This window comes from Misgurnus anguillicaudatus, chromosome 8 (genome assembly GCF_027580225.2).
Source record: "Misgurnus anguillicaudatus chromosome 8, ASM2758022v2, whole genome shotgun sequence".
Classification (NCBI taxonomy): domain Eukaryota; kingdom Metazoa; phylum Chordata; class Actinopteri; order Cypriniformes; family Cobitidae; genus Misgurnus; species Misgurnus anguillicaudatus.
Genome location: NC_073344.2, coordinates 45,844,943 through 45,865,115, shown reverse-complemented (window position 1 = coordinate 45,865,115; position 20,173 = coordinate 45,844,943). Strand labels below are relative to the sequence as shown.

The window sequence follows — 20,173 nt, the reverse complement described above, 5'->3', positions numbered from 1 at the left end:
ATCTGGGACGCGTTTATTCCCTTATAAGGGCATGTTTCCTGCCCCATTATAAGTCAATGGGAAATTTTGGGGGCCTCTTACACCCCAGGGGTACAGCTTACACCCCATTGTGATGTATGTTCTTACAGAGCCTGTCAGCCTCCTTAAATGTGGTAAGCCACAAGTTTCTACAAGTTTCTCACTCACAGCTATGACCCGTCAAAGTTTGTCTCAATGTTAAGTCAATGGAAATTTTGGGGTGTTCGAGACCCCCGTTTAGGAATTCGGAAGGTCCCATCAGTTAGAAAAGATATAGCACACTAAGTCAGACCAGTCTGAAGGTCTGTGGAAAATTTGGTGCATGTAGCTTGAAAGCCCTAGGACGAGTTAGTTGCCGAAATTTTGGGGGGAGAAAAAGAATAATAATAACTAGATATTAAAGTTTGAAGACAAACTTTATGTTGGCTTGAAAAAGCGTAGCTTGAACGTTTAAAACGGTTTGACAGAAGTTTAGTTTAGTAGGCTGGCTGTTAGAATGTTAGAATGTTTAAGTATGAAGGTAGCATGATTTAGCATGATGCTAACATGATAAGCATGAATCTATCATGATGCTAGCATGATTAGCATGAAGCTATCATGATGCTAGAATGATTAGCATGAAGCTATCATGATGCTAGCATGATTAGCATGAAGCTATCATGATGCTAGCATGATTAGCATGAAGCTAGCATGATGCTAGCATGATTAGCATGAAGCTAGCATGATGCTAGCATGATTAGCATGAAGCTAGCATGATGCTAGCATGATTAACATGAAGCTAGCATGATTAACATGAAGCTAGCATGATAAGCATGAAGCTAGCATGATGCTACCATGATTAACATGAAGCTAGCATGATGCTAGCATGATTAGCATGAAGCTAGCATGATGCTAACATGATTAGCATGAAGCTAGCATGATGATAGCATGATTAGCATGATGCTAGCATGAAGCTAGCATGATTAACATGAAGATAGCATGATGTTAGCATGATTAACATGAAGATAGCATGAAGCTAGCATGATGCTAGCATGATTAGCATGAAGCTAGCATGATGCTACCATGATTAGCAGGAGGCTAGCATGATGCTAGCATGATTAGCATGAAGCTAGCATGATGTAAGCATGATTAGCATGAAGCTAGCATGATGTAAGCATGATTAGCATGAAGCTAGCATGATGTTAACATGATTAGCATAAAGCTAGCATGATGATTAGCATGAAGCTAGCATGATGCTAGCATGATTAGCATGAAGCTATCATGATGCTAGCATGATTAGCATGAAGCTAGCATGATGCTAGCATGATTAGCATGAAGCTAGCATGATGCTAGGATGATTAGCATGAAGCTAGCATGATGTTAGCATGATTAGCATGAAGTTAGCATGATGCTAGCATGATTAGCATGATGCTAGCATGATTAGCATGGTGCTAGCATGATTAGCATGATGCTAGCATGAAGCTAGCATGATGATTAGCATGAAGCTAGCATGATGCTAGCATGATTAGCATGAAGCAAGCATGATGCTAGCATAATTAGCATGAAGCTAGCATGATTAGCATGAAGCTAGCATGATTTTAGCATGATTAGCATGAAGCTAGCATGATTCTAGCATGATTAGCATGAAGCTAGCATGATTTTAACATGATTAGCATGAAGCTAGCATGATTCTAGCATGATTAGCATGAAGCTACCATGTTGTTAGCATGATTACCATGAAGCTAACATGATGCTAGCATGATTAGCATGAAGCTAGCATGATTAGCATGAAGCTAGCATGATTTTAGCATGATTAGCATGAAGCTAGCATGATTCTAGCATGATTAGCATGAAGCTAGCATGATTTTAACATGATTAGCATGAAGCTAGCATGATTCTAGCATGATTAGCATGAAGCTACCATGTTGTTAGCATGATTACCATGAAGCTACCATGTTGTTAGCATGATTACCATGAAGCTAGCATGAGGCTAGCATGATTAGCATGAAGTAAACATGAAGTTAGCATGATTAGCGTGAAGCTAACATGATTTAACGTGAAGTTAGCATGATTAGCATGATGCTAGCATGAAGCTAGCACTATTTAGCGTGAAGCTAACAAGATTTAACATGAAGCTAGCATGATTTAGCATGAACTTAGCAAGCTACAATATGAAATTAGCATAAAGCTAGCATGAAACTAGCATGAAGCTAGTATGACTTAGCATGGAGCTAGCATGAAGCTAACATGACCCAAAGACCCAACCCCCATGTCTCTATGATGTTCAGATCCAAAGATATAAGGCTTTGTTTATTATGTTGCTAGGGTGCTCATATTTGGTTGCTAGGGGCGTGGCTTAACACCACAATAAGAATCCTATTAAGACTGATTGGATGCCCGAGTAAAATGAGTCCACCCCTATGTCTCTATGACACTCTGGTGCAAAGATATCCATCTGGGCTTTTTATAATGGTAGTCTATGGGAGATGTTGCTAGGGTACCCAAAATTGTTGCTAGGGGCGTGGCTTAATAGCTCTGGGGCGAGCTTAAAAGACTAATTGGATGACTGAGTAAAATGAGCCCACCCCCATGTCTCTACGACACTCTAAAGTGAAGATATTCCATCTGGGACGCTTTTATTCCCTTATATGGGCATGTTTCCTGCCCCATTATAAGTCAATGGGAAATTTTGGAGGCCTCTTACACCCCAGGGGTACAGCTTACACCCCATTTTAATGTATGTTCTTACAGAGCCTGTCAGCCTCCTTAAATGTGGTAAGCCACAAGTTTCTACAAGTTTCTCACTCGCAGCTATGACCCGTCAAAGTTTGTCTCCATGTTAAGTCAATGGGAATTTTGGGGTGTTCGAGCCCCCCGTTTAGGAATTCGGAAGGTCCCATCAGTTAGAAAAGATATAGCACACTAAGTCAGACCAGTCTGAAGGTCTGTGGAAAATTTGGTGCATGTAGCTTGAAAGCCCTAGGACGAGTTAGTTGCCGAAATTTTGGGGGGAGAAAAAGAATAATAATAACTAGATAGGTACATTTCCTGAAGAAAATGTGAAGTGGTGCTTGCCGTGGCAAATTTCGGGAGACAGTATATGTTTACACTCCATACCACAAGAAAAACAATCCAACCACCGTGTCTCTACAATGTTCTGATGCGGAGTTATAAGGCTTTGTTTACTCTGTTGCTAGGGTACTGTATTTGGTTGCTAGGGGAAAAAATGGCATCCACTAATGATTACACTCCGAGTCACGAGTCAAACGGTCCAACCCCGTGTCTCTACAATGTTCTGATGCAGAGATATAAGGGTTTGTTTACTCTGTTGCTAGGGTACTGTATTTGGTTGCTAGGGAAAATATTGGCATCCACTAGTGATTACATGCCGAGTCTCGAGTAAAACAGTCCTACCCCTGTGTCTCTACGATGTTCTGATGCGGAGATATAAGGCTTTGTTTACACTGTTGCTAGGGTACTGTATTTGGTTGCTAGGGAAAAAATTGGCATTGCATAATGATTACACTCCGAGTCACGAGTCAAACGGTCCAACCTCCGTGTCTCTACGATGTTCTGATGCGGAGATATAAGGCTTTGTTTACTCTGTTGCTAGGGGACTGTATTTGGTTGCTAGGGAAAAAATTGGCATTCCATAATGATTACACTCCGAGTCACGAGTCAAACGGTCCAACCCCCGTGTCTCTACGATGTTCTGATGCGGAGATATAAGGCTTTGTTTACTCTGTTGCTAGGGTACTGTATTTGGTTGCTAGGGAAAAAATTGGCATCCCATAATGATTACACCACGAGTCACGAGTCAAACGGTCCAACCCCCGTGTCTCTACGATGTTCTGAGGCGGAGATATAAGGCTTTGTTTACTCTGTTGCTAGGGTACTGTATTTGGTTGCTAGGGAAAAAAATGGCATCCCATAGTGATTACACTCTGAGTCACGAGTCAAACGGTCCAACCCCCGTGTCTCTACGATGTTCTGATGCGGAGATATAAGGCTTTGTTTACTCTGTTGCTAGGGTACTGTATTTGGTTGCTAGGGAAAAAAATGGCATCCCATAATGATTACACTCCGAGTCACGAGTCAAACGGTCCAACCCCCCGTGTCTCTACGATGTTCTGATGCGGAGATATAAGGCTTTGTTTACTCTGTTGCTAGGGTACTGTATTTGGTTGCTAGGGAAAAAATTGGCATCCCATAATGATTACACTCCGAGTCACGAGTCAAACGGTCCAACCCCCGTGTCTCTACGATGTTCTGATGCGGAGATATAAGGCTTTGTTTACTCTGTTGCTAGGGTACTGTATTTGGTTGCTAGGGAAAAAATTGGCATCCCATAATGATTACACTCTGAGTCACTAGTCAAACGGTCCAACCCCCGTGTCTCTACGATGTTCTGATGCGGAGATATAAGGCTTTGTTTACTCTGTTGCTAGGGTACTGTATTTGGTTGCTAGGGAAAAAATTGGCATCCCATAATGATTACACCACGAGTCACGAGTCAAACGGTCCAACCCCCATGTCTCTACGATGTTCTGAGGCGGAGATATAAGGCTTTGTTTACTCTGTTGCTAGGGTACTGTATTTGGTTGCTAGGGAAAAAAATGGCATCCCATAGTGATTACACTCTGAGTCACGAGTCAAACGGTCCAACCCCCGTGTCTCTACGATGTTCTGATGCGGAGATATAAGGCTTTGTTTACTCTGTTGCTAGGGTACTGTATTTGGTTGCTAGGGAAAAAAATGGCATCCCATAATGATTACACTCCGAGTCACGAGTCAAACGGTACAACCCCCGTGTCTCTACGATGTTCTGATGCGGAGATATAAGGCTTTGTTTACTCTGTTGCTAGGGTACTGTATTTGGTTGCTAGGGAAAAAATTGGCATCCCATAATGATTACACTCCGAGTCACTAGTCAAACAGTCCAACCCCGTGTCTCTACGATGTTCTGAGGCGGAGATATAAGGCTTTGTTTACTCTGTTGCTAGGGTACTGTATTTGGTTGCTAGGGAAAAAATTGGCATCCCATAATGATTACACTCTGAGTCAAGAGTCAAACGGTCCAACCCCCGTGTCTCTACGATGTTCTGATGCGGAGATATAACTGTTTGAATTTTATGTTGCTAGGCTGCTCAAAAGTGGTTGCTAGGGGCGTGGCTTAATACCTATGTAAGGATCATGAGAGACTGATTGGATGCCTGAGTAAAATGAGCCCACCCCCATGTCTCTATGACACTGTGGTGCAAAGATATCCATCTGGGCATTTTATAATGGCAGTCTATGGGAGATGTTGCTAGGGTGCCCAAAATTGTTGCTAGGGGCGTGGCTTAATAGCTCTGGGATGATCCTGAGAGACTGATTGGATGCCTGAGTGAAATGAGCCCACCCACTTATCTCTACGACACTGTAAAGCAAAGATATCCCATCTGGAACTGTTTTAGTCCCTTATATGGGCATGTTTCCTGCCCCATTATAAGTCAATGGGAATTTTCGGGTGCCTCTTACACCCCAGGGGTACAACTTACACCCCAATGTCATGTATGTTCTTACATAGCCTACCACCCTCTTCCAATTTGGTAACCCACATGTTTCTATGAAATCCTCACTCGTACCTATGACCCGTCAAAATTTTTGCAATGTTAAGTCTATGGGATTTTCCCCCATTGACTTTTCATTGGGGCACTTTTGGGCGCCTCTTACACCCCAGGGGTACAACTTACACCCCAATGTGATGGATGTTCTTACAGAGCCTACCACCCTCTTCAAATGTTGTAACCCACATGTTTCTACAAAATCCTCGAGGGGAGCTATGACTTGTCAAAGTTGGGCGCAATGTTAAGTCAATGGGATTTTTCGGGTGGTTTTTCGCCCCCCTTTCGAAAATCCTGCACCCGATCGCTTATAAAAGTCATAGCACACCTCTCCTCATTAATCCGGTCGATTTGAGCCCTCTTTCATGGGTCTACGACAAAGCGTGCGAGACGAGTTACGCGCCGAAAAAAGTGTCCGGATGTAAGAAGAAGAAGAAGAAGAAAAATATCCCTGAGGAATAGTAATAGTGATGCTTTGCATAAATGCAAGCACCACTAATAATTATTACTAGATAGGTACATTTCCTGAAGAAAATGTGAAGTGGTGCTTGCCGTGGCAAATTTCGGGCGACAGTATATGATTATACTCCAAATCAAAAGTCAAAAGATCCAACTCCCGTGTCTCTACGATGTTCTGATGCGGAGATATAAAGCTTTGTTTACTCTGTTGCTAGGGTACTGTATTTGGTTGCTAGGGAAAAAAATGGCATCCACTAGTGATTACACTCCAAGGCACAAGTCAAACGGTCCAACCCCCGTGTCTCTACGATGTTCTGATACAGAGATATAAGGCTTTGTTTACTCTGTTGCTAGGGTACTGTATTTGGTTGCTAGGGGAAAAATTGGCATCCACTAGTGATTACACTCTGAGTAACGAGTCAAACGGTCCAACCCCCATGTCTCTACGATGTTCTGATGCGGAGATATAAGGCTTTGTTTACTCTGTTGCTAGGGTACTGTATTTGGTTGCTAGGGGGAAAATTGGCATCCACTGGTGATTACCCTCTGAGTTATGAGTCAAACGGTCCAACCCCCGTGTCTGTACAATGTTCTGATGCAGAGATATAAGGCTTTGTTTACTCTGTTGCTAGGGTACTGTATTTGGTTGCTAGGGAAAAAAATGGCATCCACTAGTGATTACACTCTGAGTCACGAGTCAAACGGTCCAACCCCCGTGTCTCTACGATGTTCTGATGCGGAGATATATGGCTTTGTTTACTCTGTTGCTAGGGTATTGTATTTGGTTGCTAGGGAAAAAATTGGCATCCCATAATGATTACACTCTGAGTCACGAGTCAAACGGTCCAACCCCCGTGTCTCTAAGATGTTCTGATGCGGAGATATAAGGCTTTATTTACTCTGTTGCTAGGGTACTGTATTTGGTTGCTAGGGGAAAAAATGGCATCCCATAATGATTACACTCCGAGTCACGAGTCAAACGGTCCAACCCCCATGTCTCTACGATGTTCTGATGCGGAGATATAAGGCTTTGTTTACTCTGTTGCTAGGGTACTGTATTTGGTTGCTAGGGAAAAAATGGGCATCCCATAATGATTACACGCCGAGTCACGAGTCAAACGGTCCAACCCCCGTGTCTCTACGATGTTCTGATGCGGAGATATAAGGCTTTGTTTACTCTGTTGCTAGGGTACTGTATTTGGTTGCTAGGGAAAAAATTGGCATCCCATAATGATTACACTCTGAGTCACGAGTCAAACGGTCCAACCCCCGTGTCTCTACGATGTTCGGATGCTGAGATATAACTGTTTGAATTTTATGTTGCTAGGGTGCTGAAAAGTGGTTGCTAGGGGCGTGGCTTAGTAAGCCTTTAAGGATCCTGAGAAACTGATTGGATGCCTGAGTAAAATGAGCCCACCCCCATGTCTCTATGACACTCTGGTGCAAAGATATCCATCTGGGCATTTTATAATGGCAGTCTATGGGAGATGTTGCTAGGGTGCCCAAAATTGTTGCTAAGGGCGTGGCTTAATAGCTCTGAGATGATCCTGAGAGACTGATTGGATGCCCGAGTGAAATGAGCCCACCCACTTGTCTGTAGGACATTGTAAAGCGAAGATATCCCAGCTGGAACTTTTTTATTTCCTTATATGGGCATGTTTCCTGCCCCATTATAAGTCAATGGGGCACTTTTGGGTGCCTCTTACACCCCAGGGGTACAACTTACACCCCAATGTCATGTATGTTTTTACAGAGTCTACCACCCTCTTCAAATGTTGTAACCCACATATTTCTACAAAATCCTCGAGCGGAGCTATGACTCGTCAAAGTTCGACGCAATGTTAAGTCAATGGGATTTTTTGGGTGATTTTTTGCCCCCCTTTCGGAAATCCTGCACCCGATCCCTTATAAAAGTCATAGCACACCTCTCCTCAATAAACCGGTCGATTTGAGCCATCTTTCATGGGACTACGGCAAACCGTGCGGGACGAGTTACGTGCCGAAAAAACGTGCAGACATAAGAATAAAATATAATAATAAGAATAATATCCCTGAGGAATAGTAATAGTGATGCCTTGCATAAATGCAAGCACCACTAATAATAAGTTTAATAGCAATAACAATATATTGGCTTTTTCAAAGCCAACATAATAATAAGTTTAATAGCAATAACAATATATTGGCTTTTTCAAAGCCAACATAATAATAATATCCCTGAGCAATAATAATAGTGATGCCTTGCATAAATGCAAGCACCACTAATAAGTATGAGCAATAGTAATAGTGATGCTTTGCATAAATGCAAGCACCACTAATAAGTATGGGGAATAGTAATAGTGATGCCTTGCATAAATGCAAGCACCACTAATAATAAGTATGAGGAATAATAATAGTGATGCCTTGCGTAAATGCAAGCACCACTAATAAGTTTAAATACAATATCAGTATGTTGGCTTTGTCAAGCCAACATAATAATAATAAGTTTAAATACAATATCAGTATGTTGGCTTTGTCAAGCCAACATAATAAGTTTAACTACAATAACAGTATGTTTGCTTTGTCAAGCCAACATAATAATAATAATATCCCTGAGCAATAATAATAGTGATGCCTTGCATAAATGCAAGCACCACTAATAAGATATAAGTTTAATAGCAATAACAATATATTGGCTTTTTCAAAGCCAACATAACTAGATAGGTACATTTCCTGAAGAAAATGTGAAGTGGTGCTTGCCGTGGCAAATTTCGGGGAACAATATATGATTATACTCTAAGTCACGAGTAAAATAGTCCAACCCCTGTGTCTCTACAATGTTCTGATGCGGAGATATAAGGCTTTGTTTACTCTGTTGCTAGGGTATTGTATTTGGTTGCTAGGGAGAAAATTGGCATCCACTAGTGATTACACTCCGAGTCACAAGTCAAAAGGTCCAACCCCCATGTCTCTAAGATTTTCTAATGCGGAGATATAACGATTTGTTTATTCCGTTGCTAGGGTGCTCATATTTGGTTGCTAGGGGTGTGGCTTAATACCACTTGGCATCCACTAGTATTATTAGTTAATGTTAACTTATGTTATACAATGAACTTTTTAAAGTGTTACCAAAAACTCTATACAAGAGTGGATTAGAACCCGTACTCTCTTGCATGCTAAACAAAAATGTTACCTCCCACCCATGTGGGCACATGGCTTCTGTTGGCGGATTGATGTGTTTAATGACTCACTGACGTGAAGAATCGCGAGACTTGCAATATATAAAATATATTACATTAAAAGTAATAAGATTTCTTATCATTTATTGACACCTCAGTCATAGGTCTGCAACAAATCATGTATAAGTGTTGTCTATTATTAGTACATGTTAACTATTGTTATACAATGAACATTTTAAAGTGTCACGAAAAACTCTATACAAGGGTGGATTCGAACTCTTACCCTCCTGCATGCTAAACAAAAATGTTACCTCCCACCCATGTGAACACATGGCTTCAATTGGCGGATTTATGTATTTAATGACTCACTGACGTGAAGAATCGCGAGCCTTGCAATATATTTAATATATTACATTAAAAGTATAAAGATTTCTTATAATTCTTTGTGATATAAATTTGTTATATGTTCTAAAAAAACATTATGTAACATGAGGAAAAACACTTGGAAAAATGCGCTTCATTTGAATGAATGGGTGGCTCTTAAAAGAGCCGTTGGTGTGGTGAACATTTGATGGCTTCATCTTCGAAGTTCTGCCTGCAGAGCTTCTCTGATGTTGCGCAGCAAAAGCTCATTGCCGCCTGGGCTCAGGTGGGTTCCGTCCCTGGTCAGATGGGCCAGGTTGATATTGCCGTGGCGAATGCAGCACATCCTTCTCTCTGCCAAGAAGCTTTCAATAGAACGGTTGATCCACCGCCGGCTCCGTTCGATGCCGTATGCGCTCCTAGCAGTCTGCCCTCGCCAGTTCCGACGGGGAAGAATAAATGAAAACAGAACCCTGTTCCTGGGGAAGGTTCTGAAGACTTCGGCCAGGTCAGTCTTCATTTCCCTAAGGAAATCCAGGCGGTTGCGGCCCTCCCGACAAAGACTGTTTCCACCGAGGTGGATAACCAGGATATCAGGAGCTGGAGCTGTGGCCTTGAGAGACCGCAGTACTGGAAGCAACTGCTCCCTGAGTCTTCCTCCTCTGCCCTCCCAAGTAACCCTGCAGCAAATGCTGAGATTCCTGTCGAGCCCCTCCTCACAAATGTGACCATACAGACTTTTAATTATAGAGCTCCCAACTATCCATACACGAGGTACACGTTCGTCCGCCATCATTGTTCGAATTATGTCAAAGTTTATGGGGAGGGGTCCCGTAACTACTCCGTGCGTGCGTTATGTATGTGCGTCTGTGTAGCAGTCTGTACGGCGTGCACACAGAAAACAGCTCACTTTAACATTTTCTTTCGCTCAGATTGTTTTAAATTGCTTGCATGTCAACATTTGCACGGTTTAGACACACATTGAAAAAAATAAACTTTCTATAAACAGTTGTTTTTTTCTGAACGATGCATATTTAAGCAATTAGTATTAAAAAAAATAATTATTTATTCGTGATTTCTTCTGCTTTCTCAATAAGTGTCTCTTCTGACTGTGTGGACCCACTGTCAATCTGAGTGTAGCCTCGCCAGTGAGTAAAATAATTGTTTGAGAATCATTTTTAAAAAACCCTAACCCTAAAGATTACTAAAGATTTTTACCATCTATGAGGTGAAAATAATCCACGCAGAGACATTGACTCGTCTGTCAATTCCTCTAGAAAGCAGCGTGGGGTGCACTTGAGTTTGTTTATTTCAGACAGTAGTCTGTTGTTTATTGCGAAATTGGGACAAATAATAGTCAGTATCGCCCTGTGGCGGTGCAGGACAAGAATTATAAATTCATGTAGCATCTTAATTTTAATAAAAAACAAGTGACCACCCTTATTTATATTTTGTAGCAGCTCAATTTAAAAAAAAAAAAAAGATTCCCTGTGTATTTTGGTCGTTTATAATTAAAAAACACATATGTTTAATTTCTCACCTGGTCATTACTGATATTTTTACACAATAAACGCTTAAAAAAAATGCATTACTAACTTTCCACTTAACTTACCTCTAGGATAGGCCCCATTTGCCTCCTAAACTGACTTTTTCTATATTTTAATCTTTAAATACATTTAATCAAAATAATATTAAAAAAATAGAAAAACGTGCAATAATGATAAAATGAACAACTATTTTATTGTAAAATAGTGCAAATACTGACTTTATTATAAAGAAGATTACTTGAACAGTTGTATAAAATAAATAATTGGATTTACTTTTTTGGAAGGTTGATTTTGTCGCCACCACTTTTTAAAAACATCTCGTGGTACGAATGAATATTATAGAAATGCCAGCCTATCTCCAGTTGGTCATCCGGTGCAGGAATGTGTTTCTGAAATCGTGCAGGGTCTTCCTTTCTTGATGCTCGTGGTTGCTGAGCAATGACACGCCACTTGAGCAATCTCTATTTGTTTCGGTGAAATCACAAAATAAAATTCACACAAATATGTTTGCACTGTTGATATACAATCACCAACTTACTATAAACCACTATAAACTAAAACATACTATACATGGCAACTTCGAATGAACCTCTTGCATGCTACCCACAGCCCATATGTAAATGCAGGTTTTTGTGGCAAATTTTTGTATTAACTGCCGTAAAGAGTCGAAAGCATAATAAACATACTACAGCAGATCTGATGCTTTTAACAGCAGTTTCCTTGTCAATAAATTAAACTCATGTATTATTATTTTTTTTGCAATCATTAGTTCCTGCGATTAAATTAAATGAAAAATATGCACATACAAATACATATATGTGAGGGTAAGTTAACCTTGCTTTCTGGAGTACCCCTTGGACATTCTGTGAAGTTCACAAGAACACATTTTTAATGTGCCATTGAAGAGGTTTCAATAAAGACAAAAACACTTGATGTGCCAATTCAACAAATTTATTAAAAGATTTAGAAAACGCCTGTTGTGCCAAATCCCACCTAAATGCACAGCTAGATCCTAAAATGTTGTAATAGCTCACATTTAAATATAATTTTTACATTTAAATATACATTTTACCAATTTTTACTACGTGTGAAAAAGGAACAATTACTTTGCAGTGGCAACAATATATTTTTACTAGTAGAAAATGATATACCTATATATGTGTGGTAACTAACTTATTTGTCTTCTTTAACAGAATAATAATTTTGCTTTAAATTCTTCAATTTCTAATACTTTACTGTTGAAATAATACAATGTACACAGAGAAAAATTATATACCTATATGTGTAGTAACCACCTTATTTGTTAACTTGTTTAACACAATAATTTTTGCTTTAAATTCTTTTTTCAAAACTCAAATTTTTTTCACTTTCAAAAATTCTAACACAAGTTCTTATTTTGGGATAATATCGGTAAAAATTTGTTGGGATTATTGTTAACCTTCTGCATGTTGTTTTCAAAAATATTCTGTTCACGATTTGGTTTATTACAACGCAGGTATTTATAAGAGTAATAAGAGTAAAGTCCTGTCATTTCAGAAAACCAGAGGGGCTTTTAACATGATTACATTTTTATTTATAATTAATTGTGGGGCCCTGGTTATTTATATTTTTATAATTTCAATTAATAAATAAATATTTGTATCGACTTGCAAACTGTTGTTTTGAAAACCCTAGTTGTCAGAGACATGAGAGGGACACAGGATTTGGCACAACACCCCCAGTGAGCAAGCCTGTGGCGACAGTGGCAAGGAAAAAACCAAAAAGGAAATAAAAAAACCTTGAGAGGAACCAGACTCAGCAGGGGGCTGCCCATCCTCTTCTGGCATGGCGTACACATTATTAATAACATTCCTATTTTAACTAATATTTTAAATTTTACTATACTTTACTATATATATATATATATATATATATATATATATATATATATATATATATATAGAGAGAGAGAGAGAGAGAGAGAGAGAGAGACCAATTATTATATTAAACTAATATTTTATATTTTAATATCTATATATCTATATCTTGAAACCAATTATTATATTAAACTAATATTTTATATTTTAATATCTATATATCTATATATTGAAACTAATTATTATATTAAACTAATATTTTATATTTTAATATCTATATATCTATATATTGAAACCAATTATTATATTAAACTAATATTTTATATTTTAATATCTATATATCTATACATAGAAACCAATTATTTAATATGATAAAACTAAATTTTAAGTAAATGAAATTAATTAATGCAATGAGCGGTGTAGTGAAGCAGCTCCCGACATCTAGCCGCTGGATCTGACATTGCATACAGGCTGGACACCCTGAGGTAGAGGAGGTAAAACAGAGAGGCTCATATTAGTGTATTTATTTCAATTGTTTTGATTCTGCAAAACTGACAGAGCATTAAGTTCAGGTCAGATACGTGTCTTGCAAGAAACATTTAGCCACTCTTTCTTCTGAGAACCATTATACACTTTAACACTGTCTTGGTTTTCACATCAAAGCACATGCCTTTAAACAAAACATTGTATGATAAAATGCACTGAAACACTAGACTTTACCAGTAGTATTGACACTTACCTCTACTGCTTCAATGTGGTTCTTAATTTGCTTCTTTAGTCTTCAGTATTGTCCTACATGCCAAATGGGTTTGGTCACATTATCTAGCCATGAAACCAATAAATTAATAATGGGGTCACAAAATACACATATACTAACAAACAAACAAAACAAATAAATAAATGTTACAACTTACTAAAAGAAATCCAGCTTTCCAATGTATCCTGCTTGTCATTATCGGTGTTGTAGCACACTTGATCTTCTCAGACATTCTGACCTGCCGGTTCCTGAAAAACATCAGAATCAGAATTAAAATAAAATATTCCTCCAAAAGTAGTTATGATGTGCAGTAGTACAGTGACTGAAGCAAGGTCTTAAAACACTGAGCTTTAGATGGTATATTGCACACTCATATCCATTGTTGGGCATGACTGCTATCGTCTCAAAATTCTTCATGCAACTTTACAGAAGAGCACATTTTAATAATAACAGAACAGCAGGGGACTGCAAATAAAAAATCTAGTACACATTGTCACAAATTGAACACAAAGCAAATACATCACAACAGTGTCTTACTACTTCTAACTTTACCTTACTGTAATTTATGACTTAGTGCCGCTGTTACTCTCACTGTCTGTGTCCTCCCTGGAGTTGCCACACTAATCCTCACTGCATCCTGTATGCTGCTGCCATCGCCTTTACTTCCTAGTGTCCTCCCTCGAGCTGCCACATTACTACTTCGTCCTTCAGCCACTCTTTCTTCTGAAAACCATGATACACTTTAACAATTGATTTTCACATCAAAGCACATGCCTTTGAACAACACATTGTATGAAAAATGCACTGAAACACTAGACTTTACCAGTAGTATTGACACTTACCTGAGACTGCTCCTTCCTTTGCTTCTTTAGTCTTCAGTATTGTCCTCAATGCCAAATGGGTTTGGTCACATTATCTAGCCATGAAATCAACAATTGAATAATGGGGTCACTAAATACACATATACTAACAAACAAACAAAACAAATAAATAAAAGTTACAACTTACTGAAATCCAGCTTTCCAATGTATCCTGCTTGTCATCATGGGTGTTGTAGCACACTTGATCTTCTCAGACATTCTGACCTGGCAGTTCCTGAAAAACATCAGAATCAAAATTAGAATAAAACATTCCTCCAAAAGTAGTTACAATGTGCAGTAGTACAGTGACTGAAGAAAGTTCTTAAAACACTTAGCTTTAGATGGTATATTGCACACTCATATCCATTGTTGGACAGGGCTGCTATCGTCTCAAAATTCTTCCTGCAACTTTACAAAAGAGCACATTTTAATAATAACAGAACAGCGGGGGACTGCAAATAAAAAATCTATGACACATTTTCACAAATTGAACACAAAGCAAATACATCACAACAGTGTCTTATTACTTCTAACTTTACCTTACTATCATTTATGACTTACTGCTGCTGTTGCTCTCACTGTCTGTGTCCTCCCTGGAGTTGCCACACTAATCCTCACTGCATCCTGTATGCTGCTGCCGCCGCCTTTACTTCCTAGTGTCCTCCCTCGAGCTGCCACATTACTCCTTCATCCTTCCTGTTGCTGTACCTGCTTTGTAGCTCACTGCCATAACACTGTTAAATGACCATAGATGCCAAAATCTCATTGCAACACGACCATACGCAACAACCCGTTGGCTAAGGCTGTCAATGAGCCCCCACTGTCGTCGTTAATGCAGGTTCAGTGGCCCCCGGTTTTGTATGGCATGACAACACAACGCAAGACAACAAAACAACACGACCATACGCACCAACCCGTTGGCTAAGGCTGTCAATGAGCCCCCACTGTCGTCGTTAATGCAGGTTCAGTGGCCCCCGGTTTCGTATGGCATAACAACACAACCATTAGTGCACAACCATTCAAGTCAACTCATTGGCTAAGGCTGTCAGAGCCCTATTGCCACTGTTAATGCTTACTGCCCATCGTTCCATTTGTCGAAACACCACAACCATAACCACCTACCCATTGGCTAAGGCCATCAAAGTCCCACTGGTATAACCATACACGCCAAACCGTTGGCTGAGGCCATCCAAGACCCGAAGCATGCTTCTTACCTTCCGCAGCCATGATAGCACCAAAAATCCAACCAGCGCTGCGTCTCCAGCTCCTCCGATTACACCTCCAGCACGACACAGCCTAAAGAAAGTTGATGCATGCTAACCGACATTTGCTGGTACCTTCTCCATCCCTAATAGCACCAGAAACCCAACCAGCGCTGCGTCTCCAGCTCCTCCGATTGCACGTCCAGAAGAAAGTTAATGCGTAGTCGGTGCCCACGATTCCGTATGGCAAAAAACACAACAATATCCGCCAACCACAGAATGTCATTTTCGCAATATACAGTACACAGGATTGTGGTAACTGTAATAGCTCTGTAACACACCTGACTGTAGACACAAGTCCGGATGTGAGATGTATATGTGATCCAGTAGTGTGTGCTTCTCAGTTGTAGCTGATGTGATTAGCTGTGTATATCCCTTGGATTGAAACATCTCCAGTATAGCCTTTCTTCCAGCAGATAAGAGGTCCTCATTAAAGTCTCCACTGATGATTACAGGATGGTTGTCTACGATGTCCAGATAATCAAGTAGGCCCCTTAAATTTGGCAAGAATTTTTCAAGACTGTAGTTTGGTGGCCTGTACACTGCAGCAATTGTTGCACACATTGGGGTGTCGATTTTGATGACAACAAACTCCAGGTCTGTGACACTTTGGATGTACTGTCTGGACTGAGCTTGAATATCTTCTTTGCAAAATATTGCAACTCCACCACCGTCTTTCTTTGCCATTTCTGCATGGGTTGAGTAGGAGACATGTCTATTCCGTGCAAACATCTTGTATCCTTCCAACTGGAGATGTTGTGGAATACATGAGCCAGACAAGTGACTTTCCGTTACGCAAAGAATATCCGATAAAAGTAGCTCATGATGGCATCTGATATCCTCGATGTGAGATGACAGTCCTTCCGTGTTGTGGTGAACTATTTTAAGTGTTTGGTCCTGGTTGATTTCCCTTATGTGTTGCAAAAGTGGCATGATTCCTTCGAATGTCACTTTTCTCATGTTCTGCAACGATGCTGTGATTTCAGGATCAGCATAAATCTTCTTTTCAATGAAGTCTGTAATATGTAATCCAGAAAGCGACGTCGTTCGGCTGAGGGCAACATAGGCCATTCCAGGTTCGAAAATCTTCTTCAGTGACACTACGGCAGACTGCATTGTCATACCTTGAACTTTGTGAGCTGTGCAGGCATAAGCGAGCTTGATGGGAAATTGACGACGAACTGTTCCTTTCCTCAGACTTTCTTCAGATCTCTCAATATATACAGAGTTGTCATCTTCACCTTCCACTCTTCTGCGGTGTTTCAGACCTGCATTTGGATTGTCGAGCTGAAGTCCTAGCATGTGTACAGTGGAGATTCCATCTCTTGTTTTAGTGACAATGTTAACAATCTGACCAAAACATCCATTTACAATTCCATCTTCAACATCCAGATTCCTTGTCACCATTATACGAGCTCCCACTGCAACTTGTATAGAATCCAGCAAGTCATCCTTCTTTCCGGTGACAGGTTTCTTTTGTCTTTTCATCACTCCTGTTCTTGGGTCTTTCCTGTAGTCTTCGGCATCAATGGTTATGATGTCAGTGTGAATAGCCTGTATTGTTTTAGTATTGTGCATGTGAACTTCCTTGTTGGTTGCAAATATGTGCAGAGCATCATGAGGGCAGTCTTCTGGGTTCTTTACAGCTTGGAGTAACAGAACTCGGTCTTCTTCTCTAAGAACATCAGTCTTCTGCCTCACTCGCAGTCGATTTAAAAGCTCAGCAAAGGCAAGGTCCTCCTTTTGACGCATGATCTCTGTAAGGGTAATTATTTGAAAACTGTCCTTCCAGAAGTCCAGAACATCATCTTCATACACACAGAGCGGTTTGGCTTTACCGAGAGGTGGTAGTTGGAAAAAGTCTCCTACAGCGAGAACAGAGATTCCTCCAAATGCTTTCTTGCTGCCTCTGATCTGTTGAAGTCTCCAGTTTACATAGGCGAAAAGATCCTTCGAAATCATGGACACTTCATCAATGATGAGAATTTCCACACTGCATAATTCTGCTCGTACTTCATCTAGAGCATTTCCAAGTCCTTGATAAGGTGGCTTTAAGTTCCTTGGCAGTTTTAAAATGGAATGCAGTGTTTTACCAGATATATTGAATGCTGCTGTTCCTGTAAATGCACTCAAAATCACTGTAGGCACAGAGAGATCCCCTTCCTCCTGAAGTCGAGGCAATTGTCTTAGAATCTTGGTTGCTTCCGTATATATGCACTTAATGACATGTGATTTTCCACAACCAGCACCACCTGACACGAAGTAAAAAAACTGTTCCGGATTATGACCCCAGACACGCTTCTGACACCACTGACGGACAATGTAGAATATTGCTGCCTGTGTCTCATTTAGACTTTGAAACATCTTCCTGACAAAGTCAACACTCATCTGTGGTGCCTTTATCAGAGGAACGACTCCATCTCCATCTTCAAGAAGAATCTGGTATTCCGGTACATCATCTTGCTCATCCTCTTCATCATGATTGACATCTTCTCGTTCTGCAATGCACTCCAAATTATCCACTTCAGCTTCAGGGGCAAAAGCTGTCCAAGCATTCTCAGATGGGCCTTGTTGCTGCAACTGTTCAATTGCTTTGTCCACTTCTTCACTGTGTTTTTCGAATTTCTCCTGGTGTGCTTTCACTATTGCGCATACAGGCATTCGGACACCAGGGTGGGAAGGAAGTTCCACAAATGCACTTTTGTAAAACTGCTCATACGTTGGAAATGTTGGAGGTTTTAGCTGGGCATTGAAACGATGTGGCACATAAAGTTTCACTAATCTTCCGTAAAACTTTTCCGGTTGTTTCTCCTCCGAAAACCGTGCATATCGAATAACGGCAGCCTTACCGACAGATCTTTTCTGAACAAATCCCATATCATTGAGCAGACGTTGTACATTCTTTCCCTTAGTTTGCTGACCGTACACAATGCGGTAATTTGACACAAAGTCTGCCAGACATATCTTTTCAAACTCCGGTGTTTGAGGCCTTGCTCTGTATTTATCTATTATTCCCGACATCCAAACATCCTCTGAATCTGGATTTTTATGCAGTAGGACACTAAGGAGCAGACTCATCTTCAGAGCATCGTCATCCGTCGGTATAAACACAACACTTCGCGAACACTTCTTCATTGGTAGGCTGCACGTTCGTGCAACAGACTCCTGCGAGCTCACTTGTCTGTGCTTCGAATAGGCTTGCATAATGTGCTTCATTTCATCCTCTTCGTTCACATCTGTTTCACGCACTGCTTTGATCACGTTCTTCAGCATCTCGTTCATTTCATGCTCTGGCTTGGAAATGTAGGACAACATATACATGATGCAACTGTAAGGGTCAAGTATATACTGAATGTCCATGTTAGCATTCCATGCCCTCAGCAAATCTGGATTGTATCCATTCACCCAAACCTCCTTTGGATCACGCTTTAGCAAGATCACACTTGAAGTGGACAACTCCCTGGTGTACTTCATGTAATCCTCCATGGACAAATTACATTTTGACAGTAGTTCAGGCAAGTTTTCAAAGGTGGCTTGGGGATCATTCAGCAAATCCCACAAAGGTTTGAGTTTCGTCCTAGCATCACTCATTGCTTTTTGAAAAGCATCTGATCGTGACTTTCTTCTGTCTTGATGGTTATCCTCTTTGGTTTCCTCTTCTTCAGGTCGCTGTGGTCGTGGACGAGTTATTGTGGTGTCAGACATTGGTAATTTAGGGAACCCAAACCTACACAACACATTTCCTTTCTTGCATGACTTGGAGTGTTTTCTGCTGTGAAGCTGAACCTCTGTAACAATCTGATGAAGTTCAGGATCAGTCGTGGAATCAGGGAGCCTGCATGTTATGTAGCGATCAATAAAGCCACAAACAACTTCATCAGAATCACTTTCGAACTCGGGTGCATCCTTTACCCATGCAAGCAGATGTATATGTGGACTTCCTCTTGCTTGAAACTCAACTCTGTAAAAGTAATCCTCGACCTTACCAATGGGTTGGGCAGGTGACAAAAGCAGGTGAGTCATTAGCGCATCCACTCGTTTCTCAAACATGCGCATGACAGTAACAGGGTTACTTCGAAGGATTTCACATTTTGTCATCCAGTCAAGCTCTGAAAAATCGACATCTTCCCCTTGCTGAGCCTTGATTGCCGTAATTACTTCAGGCCATCGCATTTCGGCCGCACTGAATGTGCAGAAGAAAGTTGGTGTTCCCAACTGCCTGATCATGGCTTGTAGATCTCTTAGTGTTTTCTCCCAGTAAGATGGCGAACCTCTCAGGGGTTGCATGAACCGTGTGGCATCTTTGTTGTG

General features: G+C 40.5%; 1 protein-coding gene across 4 annotated transcripts in view; it reads right to left on the bottom strand.

Annotated features, from left to right (window-relative positions):
- LOC141365940 (uncharacterized) overlaps window positions 1-18,929 on the bottom strand; it is a 57,877-nt gene extending 38,948 nt beyond the window's left edge. Inside the window, exons 1-7 of one of the 4 annotated variants that reach the window (XM_073870952.1) lie at window positions 15,162-18,929; window positions 14,745-15,008; window positions 14,583-14,656; window positions 14,293-14,463; window positions 13,894-14,161; window positions 13,723-13,805; window positions 12,057-13,463 (exon numbers count right to left, since the gene is read on the bottom strand). In XM_073870952.1, coding sequence (XP_073727053.1) covers window positions 16,085-18,883 — 2,799 coding nt within the window. In that variant the 5' untranslated portion in view covers window positions 18,884-18,929 and the 3' untranslated portion in view covers window positions 12,057-13,463; window positions 13,723-13,805; window positions 13,894-14,161; ... (2 more) ...; window positions 14,745-15,008; window positions 15,162-16,084. Of the gene's footprint in view, window positions 1-12,056; window positions 13,464-13,722; window positions 13,806-13,893; window positions 14,162-14,292; window positions 14,464-14,582; window positions 14,657-14,744; window positions 15,009-15,161 lie in introns of those variants that run through there. The other 3 variants (XM_073870949.1, XM_073870950.1, XM_073870951.1) reach the window with 3 other exon arrangements.
- Window positions 18,930-20,173: the final 1,244 nt, after the last annotated feature.